Below are 22283 nucleotides of genomic sequence, written 5' to 3'. Positions count from 1 at the left end.
ATCCCAGGCTTCCTCTTGAGTCCACTTTCTCCACTCCTCGAGGACAGAAGGTACTGGCTGTGGGTCAGGTGATCCAGCTTGATTCAAGTACACCTACCTGGGTCCAAAGCTAGCCACTTCCCAGCTCTGTGGCCTAGGCCAAGCTGTAAAGTTGTATTTCCTAGGCCGTGGCTTTCCGTCACCTGATTGGGGCGGGGCAGTTATCAGTAAAACACTCAGGCTGGCTTCTCTGGTTAATATATAACAACTTAAAAAAGGGGTGGGGGGCTCAAAGTAAGATTGGTTTTCTCTACTAAAACCGCTTACTCCGTGAGCGCTCCGCGTAAGCGCAGACCCAGTGAGCCGTCCCTTCCCAGTGCCGACCGGGTTGATCCACCCCTTCGCCCGGCTGGCGACAGCGGTTCCGGGCTTAGGGGGGATTTGACCTGACGTGGCGGGGCGGGACTTCCGGCGCGAGAAGGACCCGAAGCCAGAGGCGTGGGCCCACTGGTGCTGACAGGACCACAGTTGCTGGGGCGCCAGGCGAGAGCCGGAGCAGGAGAGGCAGGACCCGGGCGCCACTGCAGCCTGTCTGCGCTCGGACAACGTCCTCGGTACTAGGATGGCTCGAGGCGAGCGGCGACGTCGCGCAGCGCCCGCTGAAGGAGCCCGGGCAGTAGAGAGGGAAGCTCGGGTCGGCTCGGGGCGACGGGACGGCCGGGGCGGCAGGGCCCGTGGCGCCGCCGGGGGAGCGGCCCTAGCTGTGGTGGTTCTGGCTCTGGCTCTCGCCCTGTCGGGGCGCTGGGTGCTGGCGTGGTACCGTGCACAGCGGGCGGTCACGCTACACTCTGCACCCCCAGCGCTGTCCTCCGACTCCTCCAGCCCAGCGGTGGCCCCTGACCTCTTCTGGGGTACCTATCGTCCTCACGTCTACTTCGGCATGAAGACTCGCAGCCCGAAACCCCTCCTCACCGGTAACTGGGCCCCGGGGTGGGCAGACAGGCACACTCTTAATCTGGGTGTCCCAGCTTCCCGCCAGAGCAAGGGTGGGGCGGAGTGGAGCAGGAGTTAAGAAGGAGGATGACCCTCAAGTTCTCAGAAACCCACAGGAACAGGTCCTCCCGCTCTCTCTTTGACTTACTTGGCCATTCTACCCCCAGGACTGATGTGGGCGCAGCAGGGCGCCACCCCAGGGACCCCTAAGCTCAGGCACACGTGTGAGCAGGGAGACGGCGTGGGTCCCTATGGCTGGGAGTTCCACGACGGCCTCTCCTTCGGGCGGCAACACATCCAGGATGGGGCCTTAAGGCTCACTACTGAGTTCGTCAAGAGGCCTGGGGGTCAACACGGAGGGGACTGGAGCTGGAGAGTGACTGTAGAGCCTCAGGTCAGGGCCTCAGGATACCCTTTCCTCAGCCCAGACTCCCTCAGTCCTTCCCTTGCTGCCAGCAAATGCAGTCTGAAGTGGGGGTTAATAGCCATGAGTCTGGCTTACTGGTTCGAAATCTGTCTTAAATTCGAACTTCTCTGTATGACTGAGTATCACCCCAAAGCCTTGTTGGTAAAGCAAAGATAATAGTAACACGGAACTCACAAGATTGTAAGAATTAAAATAATCTGTGTAGAGTTCTTAGCAGAGGACACAGCACAAGTATTCCATTATTTCCCAGAGAACTCTGTAAGGCTCTTTAGATCATCCCACTGGGTATATCTATTTAGCCTCAGTGACTCAGCATTGCCAAACACATATTGTTTACCATGTTACTCCTGCCTAAAATGCCTTTCCCTCACTAAGGCTGATTCTCAAGAAAAACTGCCAATTTAATGCTATTTTTCCCCCCTGTTCTTGGTCACCCAGGCTTTAGGTACCTCTGCCCTCCCTTTGGTCTCCCTTTTCTTCTATGTGGTAACAGATGGCCAGGAAGTCCTACTCCCAGAGGTTGGGGCAAAGGGGCAGTTGAAGTTCATCAGTGGGCACACCAGTGAACTTGGTGACTTCCGCTTTACACTTTTGCCACCAACCAATCCAGGGGACACTGCCCCCAAGTATGGCAGGTAATTCAGGGAAGAGTGTGGAGTGGTTGTAGGGGTGGTTTGGATGCTAACTTAACCTGATTCGCTTCTCTCTACTTTCCTTCCACTAGTTACTTCTAGTCTCACCAATGTCCATATTCCCTGCATTAAAACCTCTTATCGTGATTCCTGATCACCTCATATTTCCCTTTATAATTTTCACCACCTCTTCCTAAATACTATTTTTTTAAATATTTTTATTAGTTACTGATGAACCTTTTATTTATTTGTGTGTGTGTGTGTGTGTGTGTGTTTTTAATATGTGGTGCTGGGAATCGCACCCATTGCTTTTCACACATGCTAGGCAAGCACTCCACCACAGAGCCACAACCCCAGCCCCCTGAATATATTTTCTATTTCTCTTCTTGTCTTCAAGCTACAATGTCTTCTGGTCCTCCAACCCAGGACTGCCGCTGCTGACAGAGATGGTGAAGAGTCGCTTAAATAGCTGGTTTCAGCATCAGCCCCCAGGGGATTCTCCTGAACGCTATCTCGGCTTGCCAAGATCTCTGAAGTGGGAGGACAGAGGCCCAAATGGGCAAAGGCAGGGACAAGGGCAGTTCTTGATACAGCAGGTGACACTGAAAATCCCCTTTTCCATGGATTTGGTGTTTGAATCTAGCAGTGCCCAGGCAGGAGGAAACCAAGCCCTGGGACAGCTGGCAGGCAGCCTACTGACCCAGGCCCTAGAGAGCCATGCTGAAGCCTTTCGAGAGCGTTTTGAGAAGACTTTTCACCTAAAAGAGAAGGGCCTGAGTCCTGAGGAGCAGACTTTGGGTCAGGTTGCCCTCAGCAGCCTCCTTGGTGGGATTGGCTACTTCTATGGACAAGGTCTGGTATTGCCAGACATGGGGGTGGAAGGGTCTGAGCAGAAGGTGGACCCAGCCCTCTTTCCACCTCTCCCTCTTTTCTCAGGGGTACCCTCCAGGTCATTCTTCCCACGTGGCTTCCTTTGGGATGAGGGCTTTCACCAGCTAGTGGTCCATCGGTGGGATCCCCACCTCACCAGAGAGGTCCTAGGCCATTGGCTGGGATTGCTGAATGCTGATGGCTGGATTGGGCGGGAGCAGATACTGGGGGATGAGGCCCGAGCCCGGGTACCCTCAGAATTCTTGGTGCAAAGGGCAGCCCATGCCAACCCCCCAACCCTCCTTTTACCTGTTGCCCACATGTTAAAAGGTGGTGACCCTGCTGACTTGAATTTCTTGCGCAGGGCCTTCCCCCGCCTTCATGCCTGGTTTTCCTGGCTCCATCAGAGCCAAGCAGGGCCAGTGCCACTCTCTTACCGCTGGCGAGGCAGGGACCCAGCCTTGCCTACCCTACTGAACCCTAAGACACTGCCATCAGGGCTGGATGACTATCCCCGGGCTTCACATCCTTCAGCAACTGAGCGGCACCTTGACCTGCGATGCTGGGTGGCACTGGGTGCCCGTGTGCTGTCTCAGCTTGCAGAGAAGCTAGGGGAAACTGAGGCAGCTGCTGAGCTGGGCCCACTGGCTGCCTCACTGGAGGCAGAGGAGAGCCTGGATGAGCTACACTGGGCTCCAGATCTAGGAGTCTTTGCAGACTTTGGGAACCACACAAAAGCTGTACAGCTGAAGCCTAGGCCCCCTCAGGGGCTGGTTCGAGTGGTGGGCCGGCCTCAACCCCGCTTGCAATATGTGGATGCCCTGGGTTACATTACTCTTTTTCCCTTCCTATTGCGGCTTCTGGACCCCAACTCACCCCACCTCGGACCCCTGCTGGATGTTCTAGCTGACAGCCGCCATCTCTGGAGCCCCTTTGGTTTGCGCTCCCTTGCAGCCTCCAGCCCCTTTTATGGCCAGCGCAATTCAGAGCATGATCCCCCCTACTGGCGGGGTGCTGTGTGGCTGAATATCAATTACCTGGCTCTGGGAGCACTCCACCACTATGGGCACCTAGAAGGTCCACATCAGACTCAGGCTGCCAAGCTCCACAGTGAGCTCCGTGCCAATGTGATAGGCAATGTGTGGAGGCAGTACCAGGCTACAGGGTTTCTGTGGGAACAGTACAGTGACCAGGATGGGCATGGCATGGGCTGCCGCCCTTTCCATGGCTGGACCACCCTAGTCTTACTGATCATGTCTGAAGACTACTGAACAGGGGGATGGGAGAAAAGCCAAGCCACTCAGAGTCTGGAGGTACAAGGTCTCCTGCTGCCCAGCTTCTCAATTACCAGTAATTCAAACCTTCCTCGGTTCATCTCAGGTGTCTACTATGTCGCCCCACACAGCCTGGGGTGAATGTGAACTCAGAGTCTATTTTTCTAAATAAATTGGAAAAAACAAACCAAACTATTGCTTTTGCCAGCTTTGCTTCACCAAGTCTTAGTTCAGGCTTCAGGGATACCTACTATCTTAAGAGAATGTGATATAAATGGCTATAACTTATCTCCTTCAAAGCCAGGTATATCAAATGCAATGCAGCAAGTTGAGTTCTAGTCCACTCAAATCCACAAGCAGCTGGTTCACATCTCTTTAATGAGATCAAAGGCTCCTGTGGATGTCTTTGGGGAGGGCAAAACTAGCACAGTCCCCCAATACTGCCCCTCTCCTCAGGGCTCCAGCCCCTTCAGGCAGATTCTAGGAGGGCAGGGAGGAACCAAGGAGGAATTTGAGGCCAGGGCTGTTTGTGAAAAGCCAGTGGTCCACCCACCCTCCCAAAACTACTTATGGGATGTCCCCTTCACTGGAAGCCAGCCCCATGGGAGAGACCTGTGGCAAGGGGTCTGGGGGCAGTGTACAAGGGGACTGGTCCTCCAGATCTGGTGGGATGGCACTAGCCCTCACCTCCTTGATTGGGTCAACCTCACTGGAATCAGGACAAGGGCAGAGCTCAATACCCGAGTCACCAGTCAGGCGACGATAGCGGCAAGAGGGAGGTGTGTGGGCTGGGCTGACCCTTGCCCTAGACTCACTCTCCTGATGAGGGGAGGCACTCTCGTGGGAGGAAACACCTTCCACGTTTGTCCCCTCGCAGTGGGCAGGGCAGTTGGATGCAGAGGAACAGCGGGTGCATTCACTGGAAGCAGTTAAGGGGTGGCCAGGGGCCATAGTATAAGGAGGTGGTGGTGTGCCTGGGCGGTGAACCACATCCTCATAGGCAGGGGGTTTGAAGGCGCTGAGGAGGCCTGCAGGGAAGAGAATAGCATGGTTGAAGGCAACCAAGCATGAAGAAGTGATCTGACACTTGAGAAAAGGGTTCTTTGAAATGTGTGCAAAAGGGAATGTGGGATGATTCAGGGTCCTGGTTTGGGAAGGGTCACTGGTAGTGGACTCAGAGCCTCAAGTCACTCACGAAGGTCAAGCAGTGAACCGGCAGGGACAGGGCCAGCCCCGTGGCATGCCCCATGGTAGGCCAACAAGTTGATCTCACGTTGCCGCTGCTGTTGTTGCAGCCGAAGTTTAGCTCGACGGTGGCGGAAGGCGCAACAGCAGCTAAAGAGGATGAGGACAGTCCAGAGCAGCCAGAACCCTGCAGGAGGCAAGGAAGGAGTATCTTAAATATCTCCCATTCAGAGAAGGGTCCTGAAAACTGGAGTTTCAGGGTCCAAAGGAGGATGGGCAGAGGGACCTGAGAATAGCCCTCATGGAGACTCACACCAGAGTTCATAGTAGTAGGTACAGCAGCCAGTCTCCCCGCAGCAATGACCACTCTCACAGAGGTAGGGCTGGTTGTTCACTCCTGGGCACAGCTCTCGAAGCTGGGAGCAAGGAGGCACTTGAACTAAGGAAGATTCTAGCTCCAAGCATTGCCCACCCGCACCTCCTTCATGCACATAATACACAATTCTACTCATGAGCCAAGTTCAGCTTGGAAAGATGAAGGGATGCTGGGGGAATTGTTCAAATATTTGAAAGGCTATCAATGTGAAAGAGAATTTGGAACAGCAAGAAATTGGTGCAGTCTAGAAAACAAACATAAAAGTGTTCACAACAAAGAGGAAGATAGATTCCAGTTCTGCATAACGGAGACTTCTCTCATACTGAAGCCTGGCCCTGCAGGGTGCTTTCTGTTAAGGGAGTGTTTTGGCAGAAGTGAGAAGCCAGTCTGAGCTATCTGTCTGAGAAATGAGTAAGAATTTAAGGTCATTTCCAAAGCTAAAATAATTTCATCATCTCTCACAGCCTGCTACCCCCCACCCCCAAGCTGAATCTTTCCACTTCTGGGACTCAGTCTCTCTAGGGTAGAGGAGGGGCAGTGTGAGACCCAGAGCAGTGCTCCCAACCAGATGGGATTGCTGTGGATGATAAAGGATGGCATCCAGGGCGCGAGTCTGGGTTCCAGCTCTTCTCCAGATTGCTCCCTCAAGAGAAGACGCTGCTGGACTCTGTTGTGACAATAGGCACACACAAAAACAAAAAATAACAAATAACTGTTTCAAGACAAAGGGAGTCTCCCTGGGACCTCACTATGCCTCTGGTCACTGGAGAGCTACTGCAAGCTTCCACTGCAGCCAAGGGATGGGGTCTATGAGGCTGCAGTTTAAGTCAACTGCGTCTACATTACAAAGTTTAGACAAAGAGTGAGACATGTTTAGGAACTTCACAGTACCTTTGGCTCGGTGAGTTCCTCCCCCACCACCCACCCCCCCTCACCAACAGGAAGGGTCAGGAAGGGGAAAGAGAAATAAATGGCTGTCGTGATAGGCTTTTGGAGCTGTTGGGATACCTGCTGTTGCGGCGCTTGAAGTGCCCCCCAGGCCTCCTCGCTGCCGTTCCCGCTGCTGGCCCGAGCCATGCCTCCACCTACAGCCCCCTGAACACCACAGCCTCCTCTACCGCCAGCTGCCCCGCCCCTGCCACCTCTGCTGGCACCGCCATGGTCCCTGCCCGGCCCATGTTCGCGGCCGCCACCATCACTCCGCAGCCGGAGCTTCCATCCGGGGAGAGCTCGGCCAACTAGGACCCAGGTTGGCCTATCCAGCCAATCAGCATCTTCCTTCGACGGATTGGCCAATTGGAGCACATTAGCGACTTCTCCCAGTAACCAATCCCCAGAAGTAACTCCGCTGCTTTCCCAGACAACAAGAGCTTGCACAGACAAAGAGTGGGGGAAGGTTCGACCAGAGCCCTGACTGACAGCGACAATAGCCAATATGGACAACAGAACAGGCTTTGACTTATCAACCAATGAATGCCGTCCAGAAGAGCAAAGTTCCTACTGATTGGCCTAAATCAGGTTTTCCGGATGACGCCCAATGCCGAACCACCACAGGTAATCCCGCTGGAAGAGGCAAGGTTCTGAGAGTCGGCCCGAGTCCAAGGGTGCACCCGCTGGCCTTCTTGCAGTGGTTTCCAAACCCACGTAGGGCAAGATGTGTGTACCAGAGATTGGTCTGCCCATATACCACTCCCCCAAGTCCGTACAAGCTGAGACACTGGATGAAATTTAATAGGGTAGGGAAGACACTGAAAACCAGGCATGGGAAGAGAGCGCTGAGTCCAGGTTTGGTAACGGCATTAAGTAGCCAAAAGGGGGGACCCTGGGCCCTCGGGTCCCCCAAGCCGCATCTGCAGGTTGATACGATAACACTGAAGGCTGCACAGCGCCTGGCCCGTGCGGGAGCAGGCGTACCGGCGCGGGTGAGGGCAGCCAGGGACAGAGCAGCGCGGAGGAGGGCCTGTTGGAGCTGGACGCTGAGAGACAGCAGCGGGGGCGGGGACGCCAGGTGGGAAGGAAAGAGTGGAACCCTGTGCCCCACTGCTGTAGCGCACCATAGGGGCCGGGGCTGCGGCCCGCCCTCCCCGCCGCTCGCCTCGCGCAGCCCCCCGACCTCCCCGCCCGCTAGGAGCCGCAGTCTTGGTGAGGCGCTCGATTGTCTGGTTCTTGTGCTCCTCCGCTCGCCGCGCGGCCTGCAGTCGCCGCTTGCGGGCTCGCTCCTCGCGTTTCAGCAGCATCTCCTCCGTGAGGGCAGGGGCCGGGCAGCCCCCAGCGACAGGCAGCGGCATCATCGGGGAAGGCTGACTCCGTGCCTTCTGGAGCAGAGCTCGCTGGGGAAAGAGAAAGAGTAGCATCTGAAAATGGAGCAAGAGGGAATTGGAAGGCCCGCCAGGTCCAGGGAAGGGACAGAGGGGACGTGGAACGAACATATAGGATCTTGAGGAATGCAGACCTGGGGAGAAGGGGAATTAATGAGCACCCTCTTCTGGGGTCCTTAATACTGCCTCCTCCCAGGTCTCTCCTGATATTCAGGTTTAGATTCTCAACTCTCGAAGGGAAAAAAAAAATAGTAATGTTACCAGCCTGCCCTATGTACCAAAACTCTGCCACTCTTCTGGAGGTTTTTGTTGTTTTTAATCTTTTTATCTCAATAGATAGCATCAACTGGATAACTGCTCAAGCCAAAAATTCAGGGTTACCCATGATTCCATTTTTCATCAAATATCTATTTCCAAAATATATCCAGCATTCATCTGATTTCTCCATTTCCACTTTAAACTTGATTCCAATCATCACCATCTCTTAGCTTCCTAATTGGACTCCCCACTTCTATCACTTAAGACTCATTCTCCACATAGAAGCTAAAGTAATCTATTGAAACGCAAACCCAATGTTATTTCTCTGCACACAACCCATCAGTGGCTTAGCCACAATTTTTCTTCTCCTTTACCTTGCTAGGTAAGTTCCAGTCTCAGGGCTTTGCATCTATTGGTCCTTTTGCCTGAAGAACTCCTCTGATATTGGAACTATTACCGCTTCAAAAAGGCCTTCCCTGAAGTGTACACCTAATGTCTCTTTGCCACTTTCTATTTTCATTATACAACCTTTTTCTTGTCATAAACTGTAGAGCATCTTGCAATTATTTGCTTATCCCCCCTCCCAACACACACACACACACACACCCTAGACTATCAGCTCCATGAAAACAGAAAGTTTGTCTTTTCTCCCCATTGATGCCTCATTGCCTAGCAAAGTGCTTGGGACACTGCAAGTTCCAAATACACATTTGATGAGTAAATAAAGAATGAAATTAACTTACTTGTCGAGCTGTGAGCAACCGTTCATTGATCTCCTTCTTGAGGTCTCCATTGTCATCCAGTTCCCCCTTCTCCAGGGCATCCAGCCACCTCTGTTCCTCCTCTTCTTCCTGGCCCCCTAACCCCCCTGACAGGTCCCGAATTGGAGAGGGGGACAGATTACTGTCTTCATCTGGGAAGGAAAATTGGAGAGATATGAGTAGAATTGTTTAGATGAGGGCCCCTGTTTGGCCAAGTTAATTCTAGGACATTAAAATTTCTCACCTACTTCAGAACCAACCCCCTTCCTTACTCAGGTATAACAAACAAACAAACAAAAAAAAAAAAAAAACACCAGTTTCCCCACCTCCAGGTCCTTCTCACCCAGCCAGGCTCGGTATTGCTCCAAGGGAACTCCTTCCATAGGTTCCTCTTCATTATCCACAACCATGAGAGGAGAGGGTGAACGAGGACCCTCAGGGATCACAGTGAAGGTAGGAACACTGCAGAGAGAAAACACTACTCTATAAAGTGACCAAGTGTTTCCTGCTTGGTATATACATCACAGCCTTCCCTACACCATTGGGTTTTGGCTGCCTAAACCTGGGACCTGAATTCACAGTGCCTTCTCTGTCTTCTAGAAAGCCCAGCCAGTTTCTACTTTCGCCTGCTCCTAAAGTTCCCCAGGGAAACTCTAGAACCTCTTGGCCTCACCTCTTGGTGCCTAAGACCTGCCCGCCCAGCTTGATTTTGAGTTTGAGCTGGGGCTTGGCGGGAGATGGCTGTGTGGGACCGGCCTCTTCTTCCTGATGGTGTTTCTTCTTGTGCTTTTTCTTGTGCTTCTTGTGCTTTTTCTTGTGCACTCCGTGGCCATGGGCACCCGCGAGGCTCAACTCCAGCGCTTCCCCTGCGGAAGGAGAGCCTGTCAGCGGCGTTCGGCCAAACCGTGGCAGAGGAAACCCTGAATAATCTAACACTCATAAAGGGGACCCCCTCTTCCTGCGGTACTAGCTGTTGCCATAACGACAGCACCGCCTTTCTTCCTCCCACCTGTGGCAAGGTACTCAGGACGCTCCAAGAAGCATAAAGAACTCCTTTTCAAAGAAGGCCTAAGTTGGATAGGCAAATGCTTACCCGGCTCAGGAGCCTCCATAGCCCCTGAGGTGCTCCCGCGCCGCCACAGCTTACTCATGGGGTCCTCTAAGGGAAAAGGTCTGGAAATGGTCGGGAAACATGCAGATATGCCTTTTCCGCCCCGAGGAAGAACTAATCCCGCAAAATAAACCTCTACTTCCGGTGCATGGCAACCATGCTTGTGCGGGGCACGCTTTGCAGCCAAAATCCTCCCCGAGAAACAACGATCCTTTCAACGAAAGTTCCGGGCTCTTTGAGCCAGAACGGCCCAAATAGGGCATGGCTTTCTCCTCGCTCCGCCTCTCCACACTAGATTCCAGAACTCCACCCGGGCGAGCCAATTATTACACTCAAGCTTGGTAAACTTATACCCCAGACCAAATGTGGGAGCTAGGTTAAGAGAATACAAAGGTGAAAATGAACACTAACTCTTCTCTAGAGGAGCTCACAGTTCGGTAGAAGAATGCGTAAGAAAGTACATTGCCAGCAAGATGCTTAACAGCGTAAGTGCCTCAAGAGCCCAGTAGGTGGAATTTAAGCCTAAAATCTCATTGGTGGGGAAATGGACAACAATTAACGGTGTATCTATACAATTTGGAACACCACGTTGCTGAGAAAAGTTGAGCAATGTAAAAATTGACACAGAATTTAGATACCTGTGATTTGTAACACTTTGGAAACAATCCAAGGATCCTGATAGACATCAAAAATTAGTTTGGGGGATTTTCCCCCCCCCCAGAAGTTGCTGCCACACTATCGCATTTTATGCTTCTGACATGAAGGAAGCAGAATCTTTATCTGGTAGATTTATTTTTGTGGGCATCTATCCACCGCTGGGTCTGGGACATCACTTAAGTGAAGGTCAGTGGAGTCGCAGAGCTGTCGAAAAGTTGTGCTGAAGAAAACAAAACATATCAGTGACAAATAGCCCAGGGTATCACAGATGGTCTTGCTATGGCTTCCTTGACTGACCTCAAACTCTTGGGCTCAGATGATCCTCCTGCCTCAGACTTCTGAGTAGCTGGATCTACAGAATAAGACTGATTTTGTGGGGAAATGAAGCTATGTATTCCAGTTTTAGAAGACCTGAATCTGCTGTGTTGAAAATCTCCTTTTCTTGTCCCTTTAGGAATGACAGAAATAAAAGCAAATGAGTCGTTTTAACAGGTGTTGGTATTAAGATGGTTTACTGTAATAATAATGGCTTCTGCTTGCTTCACAACTGAATGAAGGGAGATAAGGACAGGTACTGGTAGTAGCAGAATCTGAAAGAAGGGAGATAAGGACAGGTACTGGTAATAGCAGAAATGATGAACAATGAAGACAAAACCACCAGTTTGAAGAGATTATGAGTATCATTTAAATTATATATAGTCATATATAAATTATATATACTTATATAATATACATCGTAATAAATATATATAAATATTATATAATAAATTAAATTTATTATTACATAATTGAACCCTCTGAGATTTTTTCTTTCACATATTATAGATGTAAAACCTGAGATCATATTTCACTAAGAGCCTACTTCCTAGACTTGGTTTGTGTTTTTGTAATGTAGAAGAGGTGCTATGAAATCTTGAATATTACAACTTTGAAATCAGAATAGCTGGCTCCAAAGCCAATATGTGATTGGATTTTTTAAATATTTAATTTTTAGTTTTAGGTGGACACAATATCTTTATTTTATATTTATGTAGGATTGAATTGAACCCAGTGCCTCACGCACACTAGGCAAGAATTCTACCACTAAACCACAACCCCAGCCCCTATGATTGGAATTTTTTAAATAGCAAATGCATTCTTTTTTCTAGAATTATGAGGCTTTTTAAAAATATCACCACCTAGGTTTATTGACTCTGTTGTCACTATTTTAAAGCTTGTTACATTGTATTTTACTTTAAAAAATATTTTTTAGTTGCAGATGGTCACAATACCTTGATTTTACTTATTTAGTTTTATGTGGTGCTAAGGACTGAGCCCACGTGCTAGGCAAGCACTCTACCACTGAGCCACAACCTCAGCCCTGTATTCTACTTTTTAATATAAATCACTCAGGTTTTCTTAAGCTTTTTTTTTTTTAAGTTCTGAAATACTGCTCTTCTTATCTTGTTAAAAGAATTGTTATGATAAACCTGAAAAAGTGAAACATCTTTCCCAAAGAAACAACAGATTACAAGTGAGCCAGCTTCATGGATCATATATGGAAGTAATTAACTATAAAGTTTGCAGGGCCAAGGGCACAGTTCAATGATAGAGCATGCTGATGCTCAAGCTGTGTCTGCAGGACCACATGAGGAGGAAGGAACAATGACAACAGCAAAAGTCATGACATTAGGTTTACAAATACTAGTCTGAGGAAATAGACAAATCCTATCAGGTACAAAGGCAACTGAAGTGGACTCTTTAAAATATGCAGGGGTATGGAATCTAAAGGGAGATCTTTGTAGTCAAAGATTTTATTTTAGTGAATTAATTGCATCCTACACAGACAAACCTAAGCAAACCTGGAAAAAAACCACATTTTAAATAGGAAAAATGTTTTTATATATGTTCATGAAGTTTATAGTTTTGGTAAACAGATCATCAGAAGAGAAACAGGCTACAGCAAAGATGAAGAGCAGGAGTTGGCAAATTCTTTTAGTAAAGGGTCAAATAGTAAGTAGACTTTATTAAAAAGTAGACATAGACTGAATATGCCTGTATTCCAGTAAAATTTACTTAAGAAAGTAGGTGGGGGGCCATAGTTTTCAAATCCTGGAAAAAAAGTTGGGGGCTGGAAATACAATTCAGAGGTAGAGTGCCTGCCTAGAATACATGAGGGTTCCATCTCCTGAACAAGTCATGGTGGCACACTTTTGTAATCCCAGCAACTGGGGAGTCTGTGGCTGGAGGATCCTAAATTCAAGGTCAGTATTTTAGCAAGAACAGAAAGGACAGAGAAGTTGCTTAACTTTAGATTACCCCTGGGTTCAGTTCCCAATACCAGGGGATAAAAAGAAACAAAACAAGGTATATCTGTATGTGTTGATAATTTTTTATTTGTTTTAATTAGTTACACACGACAGTACAATGATCTTGACATATCATACATTTGAATCAGATTGTGTTGATAAATTTTAAAAATTTTCAAGATAATGTGGTTCCATTTTTAAAGGTATAATCCACTAGCTGGCATGGTAGATTCATGACTATAATTAGTCCCACTGACTTGTGAGGCTGAGTCAGGAGGATATCAAGCTCAAGACCAGTCTTAGCAACTTAGCAAGACTTGTCTAATAAATAAATAAATAAGGACTGGGGATGAACTCAGTGGTACAGTACCCCTGGGATAAATCCCTAGTGCATAAAAAAGAAGAATTGGGGGTTTAGACACTTTTACTATCTAGGTCTGTAATGCACTTTCTTACAATGTACATTACATTTGCAATTTAGGAATAAACAACACCCATATATACATATTTATATATATATGAGTGTACAATGCAAAGAAAAAGGAAATAACTTATTTGAGAGACATTTCAATGATAAAAATTATCAAGTATCAATATGTAGTTATGTATGGGAATTGAGTAAGAAGTCAATGTAGTAGAGTGATTAAGAGATTGGACTTTGGAGTTATACAAGTCTATTATCGGATCCAAGTTCCAACATTTATTATCTGTGCAACCTTGGACTCAAAGTTATTTAAGCTTTCTGAATCTCAGATTTTAGCTTTGTAAAATGGAATAAAGTAGGATCAACTTTATAGGGTTTTTTTGAAGGAATAAAGCAAAATATCTAGGGTAGTATTGGCACATAAGAGGTTTCTAGCAAATAGTAATAGTTATAATAATAATTAATGACTTTCATGTTTCTAGGTAAAGTATATAGAGGGAATGTTTCTTTTTAAAAAAATTTTTATATAAAGAACCCAGGCACTTTGCACATTTTAGGCAAGTACTCTATTACTGACCTACATTCCCTGCCTTTTTAAAAATCTTATTTTGAGGCAGGGTCTCCCTGGACAGGCAGTCAGCTGTTCATTGGGTTCTTTTTCTGGTCCTTTTCCTCTTCATCTTCTTGCACTTTTTGGACTCTTATTTGCCTCCATCCCTTGAGGACTTCATTATTATACTGATGTCATCCCCATTCACACTTTCAATGTTCGGTAAGGTTGAGAAAAGGAGGAATAAACAACACCCATATATACATATTTATATATATTTGTGTGTGTATATATATATATATATGTGTGTGTGTATATATATATATATATATATATATACACATACACACACACACACACACACACACACACACACACACACACACTGCACTGAAGCTGTGACCAGCTTTGTGCAGTCCTGTAGGGGGCAGGTGGAACTCTGAGGAGAGGATGCATTTTAGAAAGCTTTGAAGGTGATATTCCCATGTCACTGGGAGTTAAAGTGAAGAATCACTCATAATAAACAGTTGGAGAAGACCTAAGAGTTTATAACTTGTTTTCATATGGTTTCTCTCTTTCTTTCTTTTTTTTTATTTTTTATTTTTTGGTGGCACTGGAGGTTAAACCCAGGGATGCTTTACCACTGAGCCACATTCCCAGCACTTTTTGTGTTTTTCATTTAGAGACAAAGTGTTGCTAAGTTGCTTAGGGCTTTACTAATTTGCTGAGGCTGGCCTCAAACTTGCAGTCCTCTTGCCTCAGCCTCCCAAATTGCTGGGATTAAGACATGTACAACCAGGCCCCACTCGTGGCCTTTTTCTACCCTAACCCTCATGATAACTCCCGAAGGGAGTTGTTCCCATCTTACATGAGGAAACTAGGGCTGGGGTTGTGGCTCCGTGGTAGAGCGCTCATCTAACATGTTCAAGGCCCTGGGTTCCATCCTCAGCATCACATATAAATAAACAAAATAAAGGTATTGTGTCCAACTACAACTAAAAAATAAATATTAAAAAAATGAGGAAACTACAACAATAATTGTTGATGAGGATGTGGGGAAAAAGGTATACTCACATTGCAAATTGGTGCAACCATTATGGAAAGAGGTTTGGAGTTTCCTCAGAAAACTTGGAAAGGAACCACCATTTGATCCAGCTATTCCACTTCTCGGTTTATACCTAAAGGACTTAAAATCAGCATATTACAGTGATGTAGCCACATCAAAGTTTATAGCAGCTCAATGAACCAACCTTCAACAGACGATAAAAAAGTAATATATTTATACAGTAGAATATTACTCAGCCTTAAAGAAGGATGAAATTATGGCATTTGCTGGTAAATGGATGGAGCTAGAGAATATCATGGTAAGCAAAATAAACCAACCCCCCAAAACGAAAAGCCAAATGTTTTCTCTGATATTCAGATGCTAATTCACAATGGGGGGATGATAGGGAAGAACAGAGTTACTTTAGATTAGGTAGAGGGGGTGAAGGGAGGGGAGGGAGTATGGGGGTACAAAGGATAGTAGAATGAATCAGACATTATTACCCCATGTACATGTAACTATATGACCAGTGTGACTCTATATAATGTCCAACCAGAAGAATGAGAAATTATACTCCATTACATATGAAAAAAATGAGGAAACTGAGGCTCAGAGAGATGAAATGTCTTGGCAAAAGTCACACAGTTAGGGAATAACAGAGCCAGTCTCACACAGAGACTTCCTGAAACTGGCCTGGTTCCTGGCCACATTTCAGCTACATCCTGATGTCCAGCAGGGAGGAAGTAGCCACAGTAAGTGATGACTGACTTCATTATTTTGTTTTTAGGGTCTTTTTTGTTTGTTTGTTTATAGTAGGAGGGATTTAAACATGTTTAGGGGCTGAGAATTCCTTCTGAAAGAGTTCTTAGCCCTTTCTTTTTTCCTCTTACTCCTCCTCCTCTGCCTCCTTTTGTTGTGTGTGGGGGTACTAGGTATGAACCCATGGCTTTTCTGGTGCTAGGCAAGTGCTCTATTACTTAGCTACACCCCTCTCCCTATCCCTTTTTATTTTTTTTAATATTTTATTTTTTAGTTATAGTTGGACACAATACCTTTATTTTATTTATTTATTTTTATGTGGTGCTGAGGATCGAACCCACGGCCTTGCACGTGCTAGATGAGCGCTCTACTGCTGAGCCACAACCCCAGCCCCATTATTTTTTATTTTGAAACAGGATCTTGCTACACTGCAGAGGCTGGCCTAGAACTTGTGATCCTCCTGCCTCAGCCTCCCAAGATTGCAGGTGTGCACCACTGCACCTGGCTCTTGCCTTTATTTTTAAAAATTAATTTATTTTGAAATATTTCCAATTTATAGAAAAAATGTAAGAAGAATACAGAGAACTCTTATCTTCTTATGCCAGATTTTGCAATTATTAATATTTACCTATGCTCGTATTGGTTCTCATTTTTTTCCTGATCAATTTGAGAGAAAATCTCAAACATGATGCTATTTCATTCCTAATTATTTCAGAATGTATTTCCTCCAAACAAGTACAATATTCTATAATTTTCATGCAACCTTACCAACCAGGAAATTAATCTTGAAACAACACCACCATCCAATTCACAGATTCCATTTAAGCTTCACAAATGTGCAATATCTCCTTTTCCTTTCCACTCCAAGTCCAAACTCAGGATCATCTATTACATTTATTTATCACATCTCTTTAATCAGTTTCAATACAGAACACTTCTTTATTCCTATCATGTCTTTCATGACCATTATAATTTTAGAGTATGGTGTTTGATTTTGTAGGATGTTCCTCAGCCTGGGTCTGTCTGGTGTGCCCTTGGGTCCAGACTTATAAATTTGTAGCAGAAATACCATGCACACAAAAATTATGCTGTGGTCTTCTCAGCGTCTTATATCAGGAGACATATGATGTCAACCCATCCTACCACAGATGATAACCTTGGTCAAGATAGTGTCTGCCAGCTTCTTCCACTATAAGTCACCCTTTTTATCTTTGTAAATAACAAGTATTCTCAGGGGAAACATTCTGAAACTACCTTAGTATCCTATTCTCCATTGAACCTCTATCCATTGGTACATTATTATGTGCTGTAATAATTGCCAAATGGTGACCTATATTTATTATTGTATTTATATCTATCTATTAGTTGGCATTCAACTTTAAAGAAGAGATGTGTCCTTATATTTATTTACATATATTTATTTATACCTGTATAGATTCCTGTTTCTTTCAATCAATGGGTTGAATCCATTGATTTTGTGTGTGTGTGTGTGTTTGTGTGTGTGTGTGTGCGCGTGCACATGTGCAAGTGTGCAATACAGGGGATTGAACTTGAGTGAGCTCTACCACTGAATTACACCCCCAGCCCTTTTTATTTTTATAAAATAAGTTGCCCTCTCTGGCCTCAAACTTACCATCCCTTTGCCTCAGCCTCCCAGTAGCTGGGATTATAGGCATGCTCCACTGCTCTGGGCCTTTGCTATCATTTTGATGCTCCTGTGTGTCCCATATTTGATCAGTTGGCATTCCTTTGGGCTTGCTTCTGTTTCCTCTTGATATATCTCTATCACTTTCTGAGTTGTTTTTTTTTTTTAACTTTCAGACACTACAAAATGTTTGGGCTCATCTTGTACTTTTCCCAGATAAGCAGTGAGAACCAAGGCAGGCTAGAAAACAGGAACATTTGACTGAGGTTATGCCAAGGCCACCCTGAATTCATGCCACAGGAACTTGTTGGTGAGGATTTCCTGCTGGTACCACCACCCACTCCTCAGGGGCTGCAGGCACAGTGAACATATCACGAACTAGGTCTCGTCTGTACTCCAAGATTCAAAGTCCAGTTGGGAACATTCCAGTTGTTTGACTTAGGCCAAGTGCTTACCCCTGGACTGTGAAGAGGTAAAAGGGAACGTCAATGTTTCCCTAATCCTTCCAGTATTGTCCTGTGGGAGACTGCAGAAATAGGAAGATGATTTTTATCCTTTGTGGCTCAAAATACCTTCCTCAAATATCTACTTCCTAGTCAGGGACATATACTTACAGGCATAAAAAAGGGGACAGTTGGCAAGGCTATGCACCAGATCAGGGGCATGCTGGTAAATGTTTAACAAAGCTCCCCAGAACAAAACAGCACTGATTTGTAATGTTCACCTATTTCCGTTGTGTGCTATTCCCAGCAATGGAGTTTCAAATGTGACATCACTGAACACAGTTGGGAAGAGATGTGCACCTCAATAGATAGCATTTTCACCATACAGATCCTATACATGAAAATGGCCTCAAGAGATAAAAGCAAAATATACTAAAATGATCAGGAAGTGATGAGTTTTTAGTATTTATCACCTTTGCCTTAATATAATTTATTTAGTTGTAAATTTATGTCATTGAATTTTTAATTAAAGCAGTGTTAACTGACATGCACAATTCTGAAAAATTCAGCCATTGTCTCTTATAAACAAGTATATTTTGAAACATTACTGAATCAAACTCACTCAGTGATTTCCTCAGGGAATGGATTAGGAAGAGAGGAAGATATAATCTTATTTATTTATTTCTGCTTTCTAGTATTTAAAAAATAGCATTAGTTTTTAAAAAATATGTATACATATTTTCAAATAAAACTTAATTTAAAAATTAACCCACAGAAGGGCTGGGGATGCAGCTTAGTGGTAAAACACTTGCCTATCCTGGCGAGGCCCTAGTTTCAATCCCTAATCCTGCAAAAAATAAAGATAAAATTGGGTGCAGTGGACACCTGTAATCACTCCTGTAATCCCAGCAACTTGGGAGGCTGAGGCAGGAAGATTACAAGTTTGAAGATGGCCTCAACAACTCAATGAAACCATGTCTCAAAATCAGAAATAGAAAGGATTGAGGTAAACTCAGTAGTAAAGCACTTGTCTAGCATGCACAGGCTCTGGGTTTAATTCTCAGTACCACGAAAATAGATAAATAAATCTAAAGACATTTTGGTCCTTCCTTCTCCTCTCTTGGTAGAGAGTAATGTCAGCTGGCTTCATTGTTGCAACTCCTCCAACTGCTTTAGCAAAAGGCTGTCAAGTTATGATCTCTAAAATATAATTCTGTGTCTCTCCTTTTCAAAATCTTCAGCCCAATGAGTACAAACTCAGGCAAGATTTCAACTCAACCTTCTTTCTAAATATTTTTTATTTTACCTTTTGCCTGGATCTTTAAAAAAAAAAAAAAAAATATATATATATATATATATATATATATATATATATATATATATATAATTTTTCAGTGGATCTTTATTTTATTCATTTATTTATATGAGATGCTGAGAATTGAACCCAGTGCCTTACACATGCTAGGCAAGCACTCTACCACTGAGCCACAACCCCAGCCCTTGCTGGGGTCTTAAACCAGGAATTTTCAGTTTGGGGGCTTGGAGGGATTGTTTTGTTTCATTTTAATTTGTTTTAATTCCTCCCCCCAACACCCTATACTGGGGATTGAACCAGGGATGCTCTACCATTCGGCTATGTCCCTAGCCTTTTTTTATTTTTTATTTTGAGACAGGGTCTTGCTGAGTTGCAGAGGCTGGACTCAAATTTGTGATTCTCCTGCCTCAGCCTCCTGAGTTGCTAGGATTACAGGCATGTATTACCACACCTGGCTTTTTAAAGATGGAGTCCTGATAAATTGCCCAGGTTGGCCTGGATCTCCATCTTCCTCCTTCAGTCTTGGGAGTAGCTGGGATTCTAGTGCATGCTGTTGCTGTGCCTGGTAGACCAGGGTCACAGTACCATGCTCCCTAATGGAAGGGGGCTGCCAAGGGCCTGTGGAGAGCACATGGTGTGAGCCTTCAGCTAGTGCTTCCACAAGTGGCACTGATTCAAATCAATCTCACATATTCTGGGTAAGATTTCATTTGGGGAGAAAAAATCTCTTTTGCTGAAAAACAAACATTTGAAAATAATTGTTTTAATCCAACAAAATACCTCTTAGTCAAACATTCTCAAATCTGCTTGCTTCTTTTATTTACTTCAACAGATGTTTGTTGAGCACTTGCTGTGTGCCAGGCACTGGGGATAAAACTGGACAACAGACTGTCCTTCCCTGCTGAGCTTACAGCTTAAAGGAGTGATAGTTGATATATGAAGAAATTAAGAAAAAATGTTTTCTTCTTTCCCTTCACTCATCATTTGAGGTTTATCTCAGGTGCCATGGACTTTTTAAAAACATACTTTAAAAAAAATCTCTTTTCCTTCCCAGCACAGCGGTGCATGCCTGTGATCCCAGCGAGTCAGGAGGCTGAGGCAGGAGGATTGTAAGTTCAAAGCCAGCCTCAGCAACTTAGCGAGGCCCTAATCAACTCAGCAAGACACTGTCTCTAACAAAATATAAAATATAAAAAAAGGGATGGGATGGGACTTGGTGGTTAAGTTTCCCAGGGTTCAATCACTCAAACAAACAAACAAAAAAGATTTATTTTTCTACTTACTAGAAGTCCATTCTTCATGTAAATTTTTATGCATAGAGGATGTTTGTTGATGTCCATCATCCTTTCCCTCACCTTTTGGTAATAGTATCTGGAACATTCTTTCGGGATTAACCTCTTCCTCTCCTTCTCTCACACTCCCAGCTTACTGGGTTCCAACTAGGAGGTGCCGAGAATTGAATCCAGGATTGCACAAGTGAATCAGGATTGGCAGACTGAAACACAGAACACTCTTAGCTACAACAATTGGCTCAGGTTCAGTCAACCCTCTGGCTACAGTGATTGGTTTGGGGTGGATAAATGATTCCAAATGGCTCACTGTGAATCCCAAATATGTGTCGGAGTCTTGTGAAACAGATGTCATCTTTTCAACTAAATTTAAGCCTGATGCAGACCCAAACTTTTTGGTAGCAATTTGGTTATCCTGTGGAGTGTAAGGCCAACATGAAGGAAGTTGGAAGAACCAAGTGATGAAGAGAGACTGCATCCTTGTGACACCCAGTGCCTGGATGGAGCCACACCTAAAGCCCCTGAACAATTAAGTTCCATAAGCCAGTAATTTTCCTTCTTTGCTAAGTAATTTTAAGTCTGACTTTCCAAAAGAATATTGAGTAATTTGCTATAGCACAGACTCCCTAAGAGCTAAAGACTGGTATGGCTCTGGTTCCAGCCCATCAGCCATGAAGGAGTCTTACCTTCTCTCAATTCTCCCCAGTAAGTCCCAAAGCCTCCAGGAGACACTTCATATGTGATCTGAAAGTTAATACTCTGCCATTTCCTTCTATGTATTTGGGCTTTCTGAGGGAAAGAAGGGAACCCTGTTTCTGCAGAAGCAGGGACTGGTAACCCTGTCTCAGCACCCAGCAAAGCTACATGGTCAATACTGAAGTCATGGAAGTCCTCATGCTCTCAAACAACATAAGTCTGGAATCAGTATGCTGAGGCTAGTAGGGCACATCCAGGGGCATAAAGGTGTTACACTTGTTCCTTCGTCTTCGTAGCTCTACTTTTGGGTTACTTGCCTTGTGCCAGGCATTATGCTGGGCATTTAACACTCGTTCTCATATATAATCCTCACAGCAACTTGCCAGAGTAGGGATAATTATATATCCCCATTGAATAGACGAGAAAACTTAACTTCAGAAAGTTCAATGATTGGACCAAGTATCCCTGGCTAGTTAGTGAAGAAACTGGAGTTCTAAGGCATATATAAGCACCCCTTTGTGAATGGTGGCCCCTGGGAATGGACGGATAGCTGTGGAGGGAAGCCTAAGGGTTGAGGAAGACAAGGGATATTTGGGACTGTAGAAAGTTGAAATGGCTGCTTGGGGTGAGATTGGGCGGACCCCGCCCCGGCTTCAGCGGAGTGTGCAGTGTGCACACGGAGTGTTCAACAAGACGAACCATGTGACCACGGGATTTTCCGCGCTTAAAGGTTCGGGCTTGACAGGTGGGAGCGGATGGGGGCGGGGCTTCTTTGGGTCCTCCCATTCCCAGGTGAGGCGCCTGAGACCCGGGCCGGAAGGAGGATGCGCCCACGCGGTGCTCGTGAAGTGTAGGGTGTCCTTGTTTGTGGGGCTGTCTGGCCAGGCTCGCCTGGCACCCGTACTGGCCCGACGGGCCAAGCCTTTGGCGGGGGTGGGAGAGTAGGGTGCCGCGCCCAGCCCGGCCCAGGTGTCGTCTCCGGGGCGGG

At 45.9% G+C, this 22283-nt stretch overlaps 3 protein-coding genes across 4 annotated transcripts; 1 reads left to right on the top strand and 2 right to left on the bottom strand.

Moving 5' to 3' along the window:
• The first annotated feature begins 455 nt into the window (after positions 1–455).
• On the top strand, positions 456–4367 carry Mogs (mannosyl-oligosaccharide glucosidase). Its single transcript, XM_027943849.2, has 4 exons — positions 456–953; positions 1140–1366; positions 1838–2034; positions 2429–4367. The coding sequence occupies exons 1-4, from the start codon at positions 602–604 to the stop codon at positions 4170–4172; spliced, it is 2520 nt and encodes an 839-aa protein (XP_027799650.2). The 5' UTR covers positions 456–601; the 3' UTR covers positions 4173–4367.
• Positions 4368–4536: 169 nt separating this feature from the next.
• Positions 4537–7073, bottom strand: Wbp1 (WW domain binding protein 1). Of its 2 annotated transcripts, XM_027943853.3 has the most exons (5): positions 6745–7073; positions 6302–6403; positions 5674–5776; positions 5371–5547; positions 4537–5203 (listed from the first exon to the last, which is right to left on the bottom strand). In XM_027943853.3, exons 1-5 carry the CDS (start codon positions 6811–6813, stop codon positions 4743–4745), a joined length of 912 nt encoding a protein of 303 aa, XP_027799654.1. In that variant the 5' UTR covers positions 6814–7073; the 3' UTR covers positions 4537–4742. The 2 variants fall into 2 exon arrangements, with proteins under 2 accessions (XP_027799654.1, XP_027799655.1); XM_027943854.3 differs by lacking the exon at positions 6302–6403 and having other exon boundaries at positions 6745–7066.
• A 373-nt stretch (positions 7074–7446) lies between these two features.
• Ino80b (INO80 complex subunit B) lies at positions 7447–10368 on the bottom strand. The gene is made up of 5 exons (XM_027943855.3): positions 10167–10368; positions 9747–9939; positions 9417–9535; positions 9056–9225; positions 7447–8066 (listed from the first exon to the last, which is right to left on the bottom strand). Exons 1-5 carry the CDS (start codon positions 10222–10224, stop codon positions 7536–7538), a joined length of 1071 nt encoding a protein of 356 aa, XP_027799656.1. The 5' UTR covers positions 10225–10368; the 3' UTR covers positions 7447–7535.
• Between the last annotated feature and the right edge of the window lie 11915 nt (positions 10369–22283).

The sequence above is a fragment of the Marmota flaviventris genome, chromosome 14 (assembly GCF_047511675.1).
Source record: "Marmota flaviventris isolate mMarFla1 chromosome 14, mMarFla1.hap1, whole genome shotgun sequence".
NCBI lineage: Eukaryota > Metazoa > Chordata > Mammalia > Rodentia > Sciuridae > Marmota > Marmota flaviventris.
Note: the sequence above shows the minus strand (reverse complement) of the source record. Positions and strands in the feature narration are given on the sequence as shown.

Bases quoted from the DNA above. Each gene is read 5' to 3' on its own strand.
- Ino80b (XM_027943855.3), bottom strand. From the start codon at position 10,224: ATGAGTAAGCTGTGGCGGCGCGGGAGCACCTCAGGGGCTATGGAGGCT. The intron at 9,226-9,416 runs GTGAGAAGGACC...TTTCCTTCCCAG, and splicing joins GCAATACCGAGCCTGGCTGG to ATGAAGACAGTAATCTGTCC. The intron at 8,067-9,055 runs GTAAGTTAATTT...CTCTTTCCCCAG, and splicing joins GGTTGCTCACAGCTCGACAA to CGAGCTCTGCTCCAGAAGGC.
- Mogs (XM_027943849.2), top strand. From the start codon at position 602: ATGGCTCGAGGCGAGCGGCGACGTCGCGCAGCGCCCGCTGAAGGAGCC. The intron at 954-1,139 runs GTAACTGGGCCC...TTCTACCCCCAG, and splicing joins CCCGAAACCCCTCCTCACCG to GACTGATGTGGGCGCAGCAG. The intron at 2,035-2,428 runs GTAATTCAGGGA...CTTGTCTTCAAG, and splicing joins ACTGCCCCCAAGTATGGCAG to CTACAATGTCTTCTGGTCCT.
- Wbp1 (XM_027943853.3), bottom strand. From the start codon at position 6,813: ATGGCTCGGGCCAGCAGCGGGAACGGCAGCGAGGAGGCCTGGGGGGCA. The intron at 5,777-6,301 runs GTTGGGAGCACT...CCTTGCTCCCAG, and splicing joins ATCCACAGCAATCCCATCTG to CTTCGAGAGCTGTGCCCAGG. The intron at 5,204-5,370 runs GTGAGTGACTTG...TCTTCCCTGCAG, and splicing joins CGGTTCACTGCTTGACCTTC to GCCTCCTCAGCGCCTTCAAA.